General features: G+C 35.0%; 1 protein-coding gene across 2 annotated transcripts; it reads left to right on the top strand.

The window, feature by feature from the left end:
• The first annotated feature begins 787 nt into the window (after nucleotides 1-787).
• LOC149900060 (uncharacterized) lies at nucleotides 788-16464 on the top strand. 2 transcript variants are annotated; one of them, XM_090112965.1, is made up of 8 exons: nucleotides 788-979; nucleotides 1070-1996; nucleotides 3175-3276; nucleotides 9030-9101; nucleotides 9735-9841; nucleotides 12303-12358; nucleotides 14325-14412; nucleotides 14638-16464. In XM_090112965.1, the coding sequence occupies exons 1-8, from the start codon at nucleotides 893-895 to the stop codon at nucleotides 16058-16060; spliced, it is 2862 nt and encodes a 953-aa protein (XP_089969091.1). In that variant the 5' UTR covers nucleotides 788-892; the 3' UTR covers nucleotides 16061-16464. The 2 variants fall into 2 exon arrangements, with proteins under 2 accessions (XP_089969091.1, XP_089969092.1); XM_090112966.1 differs by lacking the exon at nucleotides 9030-9101.
• The last annotated feature ends 424 nt before the right edge of the window (nucleotides 16465-16888 follow it).

Raw genomic sequence — 16888 nt, 5'->3', positions numbered from 1 at the left:
AAGAGACAAAAAACAACACTGACGTCATTCAAGGTTATATTTTCTTGTGACAAGTTAATGGTCATAGTGCAATCTCCAGTGTATTAGATATAAGCTTCTTGTATACAACTAATATTCAATATTGTTATTTCGTAGCGCTCAACAACTAAATTTAAATTTACTCGGGATTATGGGTGCAATATGGTTATTGGCACAATTGGGTTACATTCACTCATTTCGGTCATTCATGATTCAAAAAATCAAAAGTTGCGCTATCCTGGTGGATGTAGTGTTTAAAATAATTATGTGTAATGTTATTCGATTACAATTAATTTTATAATGGTGCTAAATGTTTATATTTATTAAAACACACTTAAAACAAGTGAGAGATAAGGTTAAATTAGGACATAAACTGCAAAATTGTATTATTTAACAATGTATATTCATTTAATGTATTAAAAACAAATCAAAGTTATTTTACTTTTCTTTAAATAATTTAGATAGAAATTTAAATGTGACTTATATCAAATAATTCAAAAAAAGTTAAAATCTTGTTTTAATTGTGGTTAAAATCATGAATGTGATCATGAAATATCTTAGTAATATAGTATAATATTAATATAATTGTATATTAATATAATATAATTGTTTATGTATAAATGATCTAGATTCTAGGATTTAAGTGAAATATCTTTGGGCTTGATAATTGCTCCGAGTATCTTTGATATTACATATATATTATATACCTTGTAGTCTATCGTCTTTGGAGCTGACATCTATTCCCTATACTATCTATATCTAATATCTATAGTCTTTGATCTTTGTCTATATGTCAAAACATTTTGATTAAAAAGATGCATTTCTCGAAAGCTAGTAAATAAAATAGAAATTTTACACAATACTTTCGGAAACAATGTCTGGAGGTCTTATAGATAAAGTTTATATAGGCCTAGACAACGCGCCAGCCGCGTTCGATATTAAATCCCGTATTCTCGGGCCAGTAAGTTGATAGTCCATATTCTGACTTACTTTGTACAATTATAATACGATATATCGATGAATACATATCTAATGAAATACTTTTTTGTAGAATGGAACAAATCTCGAATATATTCGTTCAGAAACAGGCGTGTCTGCTGTGTTAAAAAGTGACAAATTTGAACCATTACATCTCGCATTGCAACATACGCGTTCAGAGGCATTGGCAGCTGCTCGCTCTTTAGCGCAGAATCTCATAGAGACGATCCGAGCTGAGCTGGCTCAGTGGAGCGCCGCGCAGGCCGGGGGCCCGCCGCCTGCACTGAACGTCCCTCCCCCAGCGTTAACCACCACTATGGCACCGCCGCCGATACCTCCGCCTATTGTAACTGTGGCTCTTTCGTCGACGTCTACATTGAACACATCGTCGAACCCTTCAGTCATCCCGCCCGTGGTGAGCGTCGCTCCGTCGACACCATTGATGACAGTCCGACCGCCTACAGTGTTACAGTTACTCCCTCAACAGCAATATGTGCTTAACCAGGAAAATGGCCAGCTAATACCCATTGTTCAGCCAGGAGTTCAAGTTTCAAACACAAACTTTACATCGCTACCTTTGGCACAATCATTGGGTGCCTTACAACAGCACAATTTTGGTCCCACACAGATTGTGGATATATCCAATATGCAACCGGTGAATGTAACCCAGCTGCGGCTCAGTGGGGTGCCGTCGTCTATGTCAATGATACTGCCAAATGGGTTAACATTCCCACAGGCTACATTCACAGGGGCGGACACTACAGTCTGCTCGGCTACAGCCACGCCTGTCGTGTGTGCCGCTCAGAGCACTAGCTCATCACAGAAGATCCTGTATAGTACTGATAAGGGCGATAAGGACATCCGGTACCACATCCAGGGCACAGACATGCAATGGACTGTGCCTGGGTCGCAGACTATGATAATCCCATATCAGCAATTACAAGATCTGACTGGAAATCAAACAGGTCTGACTAATTTGCAGCCCCAGCAATTTGTTTCTGTAAGTATTTTTTCTCAAATGTTTAACATTCCATTTTAAGAAATCTCTTATTTTCGGTCATATAATCACTACATAGTATAAAACAAAGTCACTTTCCCTGTCCCTATGTCCCTATGTCCCTTTGTACGCTTAAATCTTTGAAACTACGCAACGGATTTTGATACAGTTTTTTTTAATAGATAGAGTGATTCAAGAGGAAGGTTTATATGTATAATAACATCCATTAAATAGTGGAGAAGTACTGTTATTTTTGAGCTTTCTAATGTGAGGTCGTAAAAAATTACATTTTTGCCGCTTACATTGCAAACGCAGGCTGAACCCTACGAGTTTTATCAAAATAATGTACTAAGTATTATACTCATTGAAAAGGTCTACAGAAAAGTCCGCGATGGTATATGTCTATCTCTTATGGATAACCCACAAAAACTTTTTTTTGTCATTTACTTTTTACGACAAATAATGGCTAATTTTCGATGCGATTTTAACCAATACAGCATTAATCCTTAACCAATTAAATACCTTGAATACATTGTTCATTTAATATAGATCTATATGGCCTTTTACACCGTATGATTTAAGTGAATATTTTCGAAGATATTACAGATTTTAAAATTGCGGGACGTAGCGTTTGTGGCGGTACCGTCCGGCCGCGGCCCGGCTATATACATATATTTTATACCCGTGCGAAGCCGGAGCAGGCTGCTATGTTTTTATATACTTACTACGTTCACAGTTTTTCTGTAGTGTTTTTAGTATCAGCATTGCACCCGTGCGAAGCCGGGGCGGGTCGCTAGTCTACATCTACACTAATATTATAAAGAGGAAAACTTTGTTTGTTTGATTGTAATGAATAGGCTCATAAACTACTGGACCGATTTTTAAAATTCTTTCACCATTCGAAAGCTACATTATCCACGAGTAACATAGGCTAGAATCCCACGGGAACGGGAACTATGCGGGTTTTTCTTTGAAAACGCGGGCGAAGCCGCAGGCAGAAAGCTAGTCTGTGATAAATATGAAAATATAGACAGTTACTATACCTTTTTTTTAACATACTTACTATGACTGTATTATTTTTACATTATTAGAATGCCTAACCACACTAACAATATCCAAACCACTTTTTTATAAGTACGTAAAAACTATTCCTGCATTAATAATTTAAAAATTATTTACAGATTGCTCCGGCAAATAGTTTCCAACAAACAACCTTGCCACTATCGGCAGCTCAGTTGCAGCAATTACAAGCCACTGGAACAATAATGCAGCTAAACCAAAAGGTTTGTTCGTTTTTTTATTTAAACAAAATAAAAATATTTTGCACTTTAGTCCGTTTTCTTATGGGAAAAGGTATACATTTTTGAGTAAAGCAATGCCATTTGGTACGAATGTTGTACTCGTCCACCTAAGCCCAAATCGCCTGGTAGCCAGTGTCTACTCCCCGGCAGAAGGGAGGGAGGGGGGGTTATAGAACAGAGCGCCCGGCGTTCGGAAAAAAAATTCTGGCGGATTCATTTGGCCCTTTGAGTCGAGTTTGGTGTCGTTATCAGGTAACTAGATGATGCCCGATTCATTCCCCATACCAGTTTTTTAGGGTTCCGTAGCAAAATATGTCACAATCTTTAAAATAATAAACTTTTGGCAGTGGCAAAATCCAAACAAACCAGTATATTTTTATATTTTTGTATGAAACTTGGTTTATAAAAAAATACTGTCTGAAAGGCCATTTCATGCAGATTATAAAAACATTAACATGTAACATATATCTTACCATTTTCAATGTGAAATAAATTATAGGAAGTACAGGAACGTTCGTCAGCGCAGCGTGGGGGACAGCTAATAGACCCGAAAAATAAGCAATAACATAAAACAAAAACCAGTCAAGTGCGAGTCTGACTCGCCCATCGAGTGTTTCGTACTTATTTGTCCTATAGGTACCATGTTATCTTGTCTGGTAGGACCTGGTTAACTGATACACACACACTTTCGTCTTTATAATATTAGTGTGATTTTTAATCATCTTTAAATTATAAATGAAGTCAGGTAACATTGTTAAAAATAAAGATATATAATAATAGAACGTTTTTTTATTAATAATAATGACAACCACCTCCACAATTACATAATTCGGTACATTTGAGCTGGCGTATAAAACACTTCAATCTGGAATTGCAAGATTTCACGCACCGACATCTTATCAATTCAAAGCTTCTCTTTTCTTTTTATTTCAGATGGGCAAGGAATATTTTGATTTTTTTAGGTCCCTAAATATATACAGCCTGTAAAACTGCCCTTAAGGTGTGTTGTTTAAGGGCAGCTTCTGTGGGAGGCAAATTTTCGATTTGCCTGTCCGTTTTTGTTAAAAATTTGTTTGCGACCCTCATTTACTGTCACAGTGGGGCACAATGTGAAAAATAAACATGTACTTATAATAATTATAAAAAAATATAAGTTCTGGATAAGAGTATCCTTAAAATATCGTGACCGTCCTTACCTATCATGCATTGTAATCACAAACTTTTCAATTTCACTGTCTGCATATTTGCCACTGTAAAGTGCTTCAAATCCTCGTGTGCCATTCGGATATGCCTTCCATACCTCAAATGCATGTATACCTATAGTTCTTTTAGACCTTTTAGCTTGGAATACATGATATTCTGTACTAGCCATGTCTGTCGACTGTTCTTAACATTATTTTGGCTACTACTACTATATCGTGTGTTCCAAAGCTAGAAGGTCTAAAAGAACTATAGGTACACATGCATTTGAGGTATGGAAGGCATATCCGAATGGCACACGAGGATTTGAAGCACTTTACAGTGGCAAATATGCAGACAGTGAAATTGAAAAGTTCGATCGTAAATAAACTATCCATGTATCCAAATATTATAATTACAGGCGATATAAATATAGACATAAAATCATCAAACACAGATCATTTATCAAGTGAGTATCTCAATTGTATAGCTATGACAGGACTTATACCAGCACATTTATTGCCAACCCGATCAAACAACTGTTTAGACCATGTTATGGTTAAAAGTAAAGAGTTATATCATACTTATATTATTGATTCTTTAGTCACCGATCATAACCCAGTAGTTTTTTGCTTGCAATTTTCTTCTAAAAATAGGCCAAAAAACGAACTTAAATCTATAACGACAACCGACTCTGATGCCTTGAGTAATTATTTTGATAAATTAGATTTTTCTCAATTATACACAATAACGGATCCTAATTTAGCCGCGTCTTATTTCACTAATCTTATTTCTCAGGGTATACAACAGTCTACAACTACGAAACAAATATCTTGCCGCAAAAAAATTATCAAACCATGGATTACTCCTGGTTTACTTCGCTGCATTAGACTAAGGGATAAACTACAAAAAAAATTTAAAAAAGCGCCTAATAATCTTATCTTATCTTTAACTTATAAACGTTACCGTAACTTTTGTAATGCATTGTTAAAAAAAGTAAAAAGAAATTATGAACGGACACTTATAATAAACTCAAGTAATAACAATAAATCACTTTGGAATTGCATAAAAAAATTTACTCACATGAATACTCGAAATCAAAATGGCTGTGACTTACTTAATAATTCTGAAAATGCGGTTGAAACGCTAAATAGCATCAACTATTATTTTGCTAATATTGGTAAGGAACTTGCAGAAAAGATTTCACATAATACATCTGATGCGACTCTTCCTTCCTCGTCCCCGTCCAATTTTTTTAATTCTTTTTGTTTCTATGAAACCGACGAGATAGAAATAAACAATCTGATAGTCTCTCTTCGAAGTGATTGTGCAGTTGGATGGGACAATATCCCAGCCAATATAGTTAAACAATATAGACCTATATTTGTTAAGCCCCTTGTGTACATTTTTAATTTGTGCTTGTCTTCTGGGACTTTCCCCAACACTTTTAAAAAAGCAATTATCCATCCAATATATAAGGCGGGAGATAGAGGTTCTATGAATAATTATCGCCCTATATCGATACTCCCATGCCTCTCAAAGATATTTGAAAAAATAATGAATACACGTTTGGTTACTTACTTTGAGAAGCACTGTATTTTATCACCCAATCAATTTGGCTTTCGCAGATCGAGATCAACGACGGACGCACTACACAATCTTATCGATCACGTTGTGGCTAATCTTGATATAAATAGAAGATGTGTTGCCGTCTTCCTCGATCTCGCGAAAGCTTTTGATACGGTATCGATGCCCCTGCTATTAAACAAACTAAATTATGTCGGTATAAGAGGTAAACCATTTGAATTGTTCAAAAGTTACTTAACCGATAGAACACAAATTGTTAAACTAAACGGCTTAATTAGTACCGAACAAACGCTTTCTTTTGGTATTCCGCAGGGAAGTATTTTAGGTCCAACGCTTTTCTTACTGTACATGAATGACTTGACAAATCTATCTCTTGAAAACGGCAAAATAATAGCTTATGCAGACGACACGGTTTTAATATTTGATGGTCGAACGTGGGAGGAAGCTTTTTCACATTCACAGTCTGGTTTAAATATCGTAAGTAATTGGCTGCTATCTAATTCGTTGACTCTTAATTCTGATAAAACCAAATACTTAACTTTTGGCATAAACAAAAATTCTATAAGACATTCAAGTAACTTAACACTTAAAGCTCATTTCTGCCCTGATAAACTATCTTGTACATGTATAACTCTTCAAAATGTTGATTCCATTAAGTATCTAGGTGTTATTGTTGATTGCTATCTAAATTTTAATAAACATGCAACACTTCTGGCTGCCCGCATTCGTAAATTGATAATTATTTTTAAAAATCTCCGTCACATCATGAACTTCAACCTCATTAAACGGATATACTTTACATTATGCCAGTCCTTAATAAATTATGGAATATCTGCTTGGGGTGGCATGGCTAAGAGTAACATGCTTACCATTGAGAGAGCACAAAGATCAGTTTTAAAAGTCATGACCTTTCGGCCAATTGATTATCCGACCAAAGATTTATATAAAAAATGCCAAGTCCTAACAGTGCGACAATTGTTTTTGCTGCAACTTATTTTAAGAAAACACCAGGAACTTGAATTTGAATTAAACAGCACTGATAAACGTAGATCCTACATGGTATGTGAGGTTAAACGTTCTCAACACTATTTTCCTACGAAGTTTTATGCTATATTAGGAGATTATATTTACAATAAAGCAAATAAAATCTTAAACATATATTCTATGAATAACTATAAATGTAAAAAAACAGTCACAGAATGGTTACAGGAGTTGTCTTATGAATCCACCGAAAACTTACTAAAGAAAAAACTATAAAACTATAAATCTTGTTTTACATATAAATATTATAAAATATATATAATTTGTTTAGTATTTAATCAATTACATACTAAATTTATTAAAATTATAAATCAATATTTGTTTATTTTACCTATTTTTTGTATTTTTATTTATTCTCTTATTTATTTATAATTTACTTGATATATTTACTTTATTTTGACACACATATACACGCCAACACACACACACACACACACACACACACACACACACACACACACACATTACTCATAAATTTAAAATTTTATATTTATTTAGTAATCATATTTGTATAATATGCTTGCACATACCATTTATATAACTAGCTCACTTTTCAAGTTTTTTGTTTTATTAAAGTTCAAATGACTCAGGGAGAAGCTGGTGCCTGTATATACAGGCTAGTTCTTCGAACTAAGCCTAAAACGGGTGCCACTTATACTTTTTACTTGTGAACAAAACTATATTGAATATGTCCATGTCTATGTCTATGAAAAGAATAAGAAATAAACGATAAACGATATATTAAAAATCACACTAATATTATAAAGACGAAAGTGTGTTTGTATCAGTTAACCAGGTCCTACCAGACAAGATAACATGGTATAGGACAAATAAGTACGAAACACTCGATGGGCGAGTCAGACTCGCACTTGACTGGTTTTTGTTTTATGTTATTGCTTATTTTTCGGGTCTATTAGCCGTCCCCCACGCTGCGCTGACGAACGTTCCTGTACTTTCTATAATTTATTTCACATTGAAAATGGTGAGATATATGTTACATGTTAATGTTTTTATAATTTGCATGAAATGGCCTTTCAGACAGTATTTTTTATAAACCAAGTTTCATACAAAAATATAAAAATATACTGGTTTGTTTGGATTTTGCCACTGCCAAAAGTTTATTATTTTAAAGATTGTGACATATTTTGCTATGGAACCCTAAAAAACTGGTATGGGGAATGAATTGGGCATCATCTAGTTACCTGATAACGACACCAAACTCGACTCAAAGGGCCAAATGAATCCGCCAGAATTTTTTTTCCGAGCGCCGGGCGCTCTGTTCTATAACCCCCCCTCCCTCCCTTCTGCCGGGGAGTAGACACTGGCTACCAGGCGATTTGGGCTTAGGTGGACGAGTACAACATTCGAACCAAATTTCATTGCTTTACTCAAAAATGTATACCTTTCCATACAAGCATGCCCATAAGAAAACGGACTACTTTTCTTTATTTTAAAAATAATGAATTTAGGTAAAAATTTTGTGAAAATCAATTTTTTTTATTAAATTTGACTTTTGTATCAGTATAGTACTGTAAAATTATTTACCATTGGATTTACAAAAACTGCATTATGATAATATGTTGTATGTTAAAACTATATTGCAGTTGTTTATTTCAATATTAAGAAGTTTTTTGTTTTATAAATTGAAATTTTTTTCTTCAATAAATGTTAGGGAAAGGATGTTTATGCTGTAGCACATACATGTAATTTTTGTAACATTTTTATTATAAAAAACAGCGTGTGTGCCGAGCACACATGTCAGAAGTGAAACTTCTTTAGCAAAATTCAAAGATACCAAAATTGTTGCCTTTTTCCATGATGTGACGGTATTGCCTTATCGCGACTTTGAAATTTAACTTTCAACGCGCCTAAAGCAGTTTCACTTCAAAAATATTGATATAAGTAATAAATATGAATTTTCTCAACAGCCCATAGCAAGCAGTGCTCCTCTTATTAACATAATATCGACCGGCCAAGCCTCGTCGCCGCAAATAATATCAGTGAGCAAATGCAATATGTATTCTACATTAGCATTTCCACATACTAATTTTATTTATCTTTTGCTTTCTTCTTTTGTTAATAGTTTGCAAATCTAGTCTACGCTGTCCTTGTTAAACTTTTCTATCCAGAAATCATTTGTTCGTAACTAAATACTTACATGAATACTAAATTATGTTATACCTAATATTATTATTTGAATTTATTAAAAAAATTTATTGAAATTACAATATAGCGCTATTTATAATTTCCCAGTAATTTAAATCCGCATTATAACTGTCTGAAATTAGATGTATCATCACGGTTATAGTTGTCTCTAGCCCCCTATCTACCAGACACAAAAATCATATCAAAAAATCACTCCATTGCGACCGAAATCAAAATAGAAAGAAACATTTATAATAGTAGGGATGTTATAGTTCTTTATGCAGCGAAGAAAACAGATAAAGGGTCATTTTTTCAAAAGCCCAAATATTGACCCATTTGACACCTCAAAAAATACAAATCCCGCTAACAACTATCTCTCATGCCTTTAATTTCTCACCTAGCTGGTATTTTGGGTTCTGTAGATTAAATGTAATCGTAATAAATTATATATTTTCTCCTATCTTATATGAAAAATTGTCAATTTTCAGACGTCGTCAACAAATACAAAGAATATATCACAAGAGTCACGCGGTCAAAAAAGATTGTCTGATGGAACGCCGAGTCAGTTACAATTGCGACCTATTGCGCCTGCTGGGTGAGTTCTATGTCATTTCTATTGAAAACTAATTTATTTTCTTTCAGAAGTTTACGAAGCTACATCGACAAATATTGGCACTTCAGAGCAAAATTTGTAATCGTTTTTACATAACAGCAAAACAACGGGTGTATGGATAACTCATAAACTAAAAAAAAATAAATACTAAAAAAACATGTACAGAAAATGCATGGTTGTGTAAATGCAAATGTAGATATTAAATATCCTTATTACAGGTTAGAATTTTTCCAAATTATCTCGCTCATTTGGCCTCTATGACAGAGATGTTACGAAGAAGATTTTTACGAAGATTCTACGGAAGCCTGGAGTTCAACAAAATAAGTTTTTTTTTAATTGTAACGTAACGGCACCAGTCTTGTACAGATTAAGGAAAAAATTGAAGTTTTTTACAAATTTCTCGTAGGTTTTTTAACTTTATTGGACTTGGTTTAGTTATACCTTTAGTTCAATGTTAGTTTAACGTAACCAATGTTAGAAAAAAGATTACAATGCATAAATAATGAAGTTATTTATAAATTAAAAAACCACTTTTTTGCACCAGTGTTGGACAGTGAGAAATCTAATGATGGACACCCAGTTTTGGACAACATCCAGTTATGAACACCCATTTATGGACTGTACCTAATGTCGTTTCTCCACTTATTTAACACTTGGAGAAGACTTATAGTTATCAATAGAATCTTGAAAATGATGATTGGAATACAACAAATCGGAGATGTATTTATAAAAAATAGTACTTATTAATTATTTTGCATACTTATAATATTTAAAACAGTCTTAATTTCCATTTTCTATGCAAAAATTGGACAAATGCATCGTTAAATACGAGTTATGTCCGTTAAGAAACACCAATATGGTTTTTTTTCTCAATAAGTCAGGGATGAAAAATATAACTAAAAAAAGTACTGCCATTCCATCCATTTTGGGACTTCTTCTTCTTAATCTGATCGGTCCATCAATATGGATTCCAAATTGTAGCACGAGACAAAAAGCTTTTTTTAAACTGTTGTCAAGATGGTGTGGATGAAATTTAAGCGTGTGTGCTATATGGTGGTGAAATTTAGCAGCAGACAACGATCAAAACAGTTCATCAGAGAACTCTCTATGATAGATGCGTTACAATACGCATAAGTATGCGACTTCTCTACGCAGTGATAGAGAATGAAGCCGAGAACGAGTCGCACAGCAATAATGACCCATTGTTCTAAAATATATTCTTCATGTTTAGATAGATATTATGTTGTTGGACCCATTAGTGCAATTTTAACAAAAAATATCAATGTCCATTATAGGAACCAAAGCAAATCCAGTCATGGACAATTGTTGTACAATATTGGAACCCTTTGTTTGAAATGGTCGTAATAGGTATATTATTAATCAGAAAGAAAAGACAATACAGAAAAGCGCATGTAATTAATACCTTTAAAAAAAGTTTATTTTCGACATATGTCCATAAATGGATATATCCATAGAATTAAATCCAGTTATGGACACTGATGAATTTTATTTAAACAACATAACCTATCATGATACTAAATCGTGTAATATTTCGTACACTTAACTACTATAAATAAAAGTAATATAAAATTTTGCTGACATTTATACAAAAATTCTTATAACCAAAATTGTGTCCTCACTTCCTTAAGGATTTTCTTAGTAAAAACGGATTTCTTCGAAACGAGTCGCAGCAACTAAACATAACGTTCTGCCATCTTCAAACATTTTGGCCAAATAAGATGAAATGTCGTATTTTGATAGCTTATGAACCAAACTTTTATTTTAAGTATTGCCAAATTATATAACGTTAATTTTGGTCTTAATATTTAAATTTAATATTTATTTTGTCCATTACTGGATGCTTGTCCACCACTGGTGCCGTTACCTTAGGTGACTTCAAAATACTCATTTTATAAAAAAAAAATTAAGCCTCACGAAAGGCGAATTGTTAGTAGGATTTGATCATCATCTAAATTCTAAAACATTGATTAAAATCTAAATTCTTATATTGTGTATTACAAATTGTCTAACGAAAGTTAATTCTTCTAAACATCACTTAATAAATATTACCAAAACAAAAAGGTATCCAAGAGCGCCTATAGCTTGCAGGCAAATATTTCAATTTCTGATTTGTCAGCAGTAACATTACCATTATATTAATAATTATTACTGGCTTTTCACCCGCAGCTTCGCCCGCGTAGTCAAAAGAAAAGCCGCATAGTTCCCGTTCCCGTGGAACTTTCTGGATAAAAACTATCCTAGTCACCCTCAATGTGTGTGCCAATTTCATGAAAATCGGTTCAGCAGTTTTTGCGTGAAGGGTGAACAAACAAACAAACTTTCGCATTTATAATATGGGTAGGATTTAATTAAATTTTTGCCTCTAAATGTTTTAAATGGTGTCTAAAGGTGTGTGTGTATATTGTTTCATATGATGGCACAGGTCGCATAGCCAGGACAAGAACTCTCGAGATTCGCGCTCCTGGACTCCAGTTGCAGGTACATTGAAGATTTCAGCGAAATATTACCGAGATTTGTTACCGGATTAAATCGCAATGTTATTTACAGCTCTAAAAATGTCTAGAATATTGGAGAAATCCAGCTAAAAATGGAAATATACCCAAAATAATCCTTGAACTCATCTCGGGCATTTTTCATGTTATTATAATAATTGTCAGGATAATTTTTATGTGTTTTTGTTGTAGATTTATAATAGTTTTTAATAGGAATCCTGCTTCGCAATTTTTTCTTACTTCTATATTTCTTGCATTTATTGCTTTAATATTATTCCTATTTATTTAGCCACGCGATAGAAGGAGATATTTCCGGCCAACGGAGGAGAAACACAGGTGTATTAGATCTGTTTTTGCATAGTGTACTTCCAGGAAAATATTTACCTACAGTATCAATTCTTGTTGTCAATTTTCAGCTACAGTTAATTGATAGCTCAGCATCCTTATTTATAAGTTTTTTTTTCTATTTATTTGTAAGTAAAAACAGGTACGAGATATACAGGACCGGAAAAGGGTGACCAGCTGCAAAAACACCTATCTAAGAATGATACGACATCGAAGCTTCTGTTCAGAATTAAATTTTGCCCCTTTTCAGAACTTTTCTGTTACGCTTGTGGCATCATCTTAAGTGGAATTGGCGACACGTTGGAAAAACTATTGCATGTATGCTTTATTGCATTCTAATTTTATCCTTTATTTAGAACAACCACACATTTGACGTGAATTTCCTGTAATCCTTCAAAAATTTACTTTATTTTTAGCTCTCATTTTGTTTGCGATTTTTCAACATATATTTTTGTGTCAGCGCTTTCATCTACATTTTTTTAAATTGTTGTATAGATATCTGCAGAGTCGTCTTTAAATGCAACTAAATTAGATAAACAACGAGCAATAGAGGAATCTATTTCTTAATTCTCGCATGAGTGCTAAAATTATGCGTAATATTGGCGAATTGCGTAAACATTTTTTAGCAATTGGCAATTTGCGTCATTATTTTTCATATTAAATCACTCTCGTTTGCATTATAGCATTGTCCCTAAATCTTTCTTTTTAGATATGCATGTAGTGACTGTTTTACATTTTTTTACTTTCGTTTCTTTAAAATTTTAGCTGTACCTAAAAAAATCACCATGGCTCTACAACATCTTTTGGCATGTGGCCTCGTGCAGCTTAAACAATCCAGATAATAACTCAGTATTACATTAGATAAGCTCTTCTTTTACTTTGCTTTAGCTTCGGTGCAACTCACGAGTTACGACAGGCGATGAGATACAACAAATAGCAAAAAAGATTTATGTTTCTTTAAATAGGTCAAATGAGGCGTCTCTGGGTTAAAGCCTGTGTGCGTTCCGGAGAGCTAGAGATTTTTTCCAGAACAATGCTGATTCAATAAAGTATTGGAGCTTTTTAATATTACTTTTTAAAATTACCATTAGGAGCAGCATATGGGATTATAGCCTGCACCTTCATAGCCTGTGTGCCTGCAGTGCAATCAAAGATTGTCCGAAGCCGAGAAGCAGTGTTATTTTTATAATTTTTAACCGACTTCAAAAAAAAGGAGGAGGTTATCAATTCGGCCGGTATGTTTTTTTTTTTTTTTTTTTTTTTTCATGTATGTACACCGATTACTCCGTGGTTTCTGAACCGATTTACGTGATTCTTTTTTTGTTCGATGCGGGATGGTGTCGAATTGGTCCCATAAAAATTTTAAACGGATAGGCCCAGTAGTTTTTATTTTATGAGCATTTTTGTCTGTATTTGTAAATGTTGCAAGTGCAAGTTTGAAGTCGGTTGTTTTTAACGCAGTTATTACAAGTTATTCTTTTACACAGGTTATCCAGCGCTCTGCGACAACGAAACACCTTGAGCTATGCGTAGATTTAAATGTTATTTATTACTCTGTATATTTATTTGGAAATGTATAAATTTAATGCTGTATTTTCTATAATTAGCTAAAGACAACACTGTGGTCAGCATGGGGATGAAAATCAATCCAGCTCATGGAACCATCATTCATGTGTCTTCCGGTCAGCAAACAAAGTGAGTAGTTTTTTAATATGTATAATCATTTAAAAAATAATACCCACACAATCAATTGGTTACATTCTAGTCAAATAAAAGTAGATATACAACTGTAATTATTGTGTTTGTCGCGTAATTAAAACTTTATTAATTCGAGATTCCTGTTCATGGATTTCTGGAATTTTCTTGTAAACTAATTTATTTCTATAGCTATCTTTTTAAATTATTGTTTTTCTTTTATAGCGTATCAGCGTCGGGGATAACACATGATGGAATGTACATAAAGCAGATAGATAGAAATTCCATCCAAATACAAACGAGCAAAGATGGACAGAAACAAGATTTGACCACCAATAAACTTCAGACTACCGCTCAAAACGTTCAAATGATAACCGTTCCGCAGGGAATGACTGTACTACAGAACCCAATAAATGTTAATCAAATGCCTACAGTACTTGGCCAGCCGAATAGTCAAGTGTACATGATACCCACAAACCAACAGCACCTTAATCTTCAAAACGCATTACCACCTGGGCTTATTGGCCAGCAAGTTCTACAACCGGGACAAAACGTAACAGTGGTGCAACCGAACCAACTTGGAATGCCTGGAGGTGTACAATACAACATGCCCCTTATGCCCATGAATCTACCTCCGAATTCCCACTTCATGCCAGCAGGCATCAATCTCAATCAACTCTCAGCACAGCAATTAAACGCTGCACTCGCTGGACAGCAATTAACAAACGCGAATTTGTCGGGAACTATACCCATAGTACAAGCTGCCCCGCCACCCGCTTCGCCATTGGCTACCAATCAAAATATTCCCGTGTCACAACCGCCACCGATGCAACAAATACTTCCTCAGAACTCGTTTATGACTCCTACATCGCAGTATCCCGGTCTACCACCGCAGTACATAATGCAAGCTAATTCGGGAGCAATTACTATGCCGCCATCGAACCCCAACGTTCAATACACGATACCACCGACGCAAGAACCAACCACTCCGGCTCCCAGCAACGGCAATGGACAGACTACTTCCACCGATACCACAGATTCTACGATCGCGACAAACAATCAAACGAATTATATTTCATCTTCGTCTCAAGATTCAGGATATGGGTCGTCAATTCAAAGTCAGAGTCAGCAGACTTTTACCTCTGAAGGAAATACGACACCAACGGCGTCATTTACATCAACAAACCCGACTGGACAGCAACAGACGTACACGGCCAACGGGACGACCCAAAGCCAAAATTACAATGGAAACCAAACGACTAACCAGCCACCTAGCTACCCGGCGAATGGATCGACAGCACAGACTATTAATACTTCTTATGGTACGGGAAACACGCCGATATCGCAGAATACGACGCAAACTAACTTCTCGCCGTCGTCTACGCCGATCCCGAATCAGAATTATCCAGCGCCGAGCATGCCTAACGTGGCTTATCCGCCCAATCAGAATCCTTATCCGAACGCGACAGGGCAGAATTTAGCAGCATATGCGGGAAATCAGTATCAATACACGAGTAGACCGTGGTTCAGGCCTAGATACGGCTCGCCGCAGGGCTCCCCCTACGGCCCGGGTGTTCCGCCCCCGAATGGGCCTCCGATGCCGGTCCCGCCTCCGCCGGGAAATTATAATTATTGGCAGGACAGTTGAGATTTGGAGAACATGATCGATACGGACGTTCTTCCGGATTCCTAGCAATTACCCCAACCCGACAATGTGCTTTTGGGCTCGAATGATTTCGTCTTCCTAGGTCCAGTCAATCCCATGGACGGGTTTTATTTCAATGACGCTAATATGGGATTTTAAACAGCGTATGATTCATTTGTGAAGGAAGAGCCTAAAGCACAAGTAGGGTTTACACTGACTATCATTAACATGAACTGTATTCTTAGATAGTTATATGGGTTGTGCCTGCGAGAACGTATAATAATATGTCTATAGTGTACTGTAAAATTGACAGAGACTGCTTTAATAATTAAATTAGAATAAAGTTTACATTTTTAAAATGTATAGGTATAATAATTGTAATATAAAATATATATTATGAATCCAAACATGTTTTTTATTTATTTATTTCGAGTATCATTTACTTCATATCGCTATAAATTCCAAAACTACTATACCGATTTTATTCTGTTTTCACCACGTTTTCAATAATGGACAGCGTGGTCACAGTATTACAATAGGCGTGGTTTCCGAGAAAGGTTTTATTTTATACCTAGCTGCTCTTCGTGGTTTCATCCGCGTGACTGCGCTTCTGTTCGTCTAAATGGGCTATCCAACACCAAAATAATTTTTCAAATTTGACCAGTAGTTCTTAAGATTAGCGCATTCAAACAAACTCTTAGAGCTAGCGCGCACGAGCAACTTTGTCTCCGCAACTATTTTGTCTCTCCACCCATGGGCTAGTATGAAAGTGCGCGCACGTAGCGACGCAACTCCCCATACAATTGATGGGAGAGACAAAATCACAGAACA

This window comes from Colias eurytheme, chromosome 19 (assembly GCF_061535395.1).
Source record: "Colias eurytheme isolate Ceu_HAF_F1 chromosome 19, ilColEury1 Martin Lab GWU primary, whole genome shotgun sequence".
Taxonomy (NCBI): domain Eukaryota; kingdom Metazoa; phylum Arthropoda; class Insecta; order Lepidoptera; family Pieridae; genus Colias; species Colias eurytheme.
Note: the sequence above shows the minus strand (reverse complement) of the source record. Positions and strands in the feature narration are given on the sequence as shown.

Excerpts from the sequence above, each read along its gene's own strand:
- LOC149900060 (XM_090112965.1), top strand. The coding sequence starts at position 893 with ATGTCTGGAGGTCTTATAGATAAAGTTTATATAGGCCTAGACAACGCG. Across the intron at positions 3,277-9,029 it reads TAATGCAGCTAAACCAAAAG|CCCATAGCAAGCAGTGCTCC; the intron begins GTTTGTTCGTTT and ends TTTTCTCAACAG. Across the intron at positions 9,842-12,302 it reads CGACCTATTGCGCCTGCTGG|GTCGCATAGCCAGGACAAGA; the intron begins GTGAGTTCTATG and ends ATGATGGCACAG.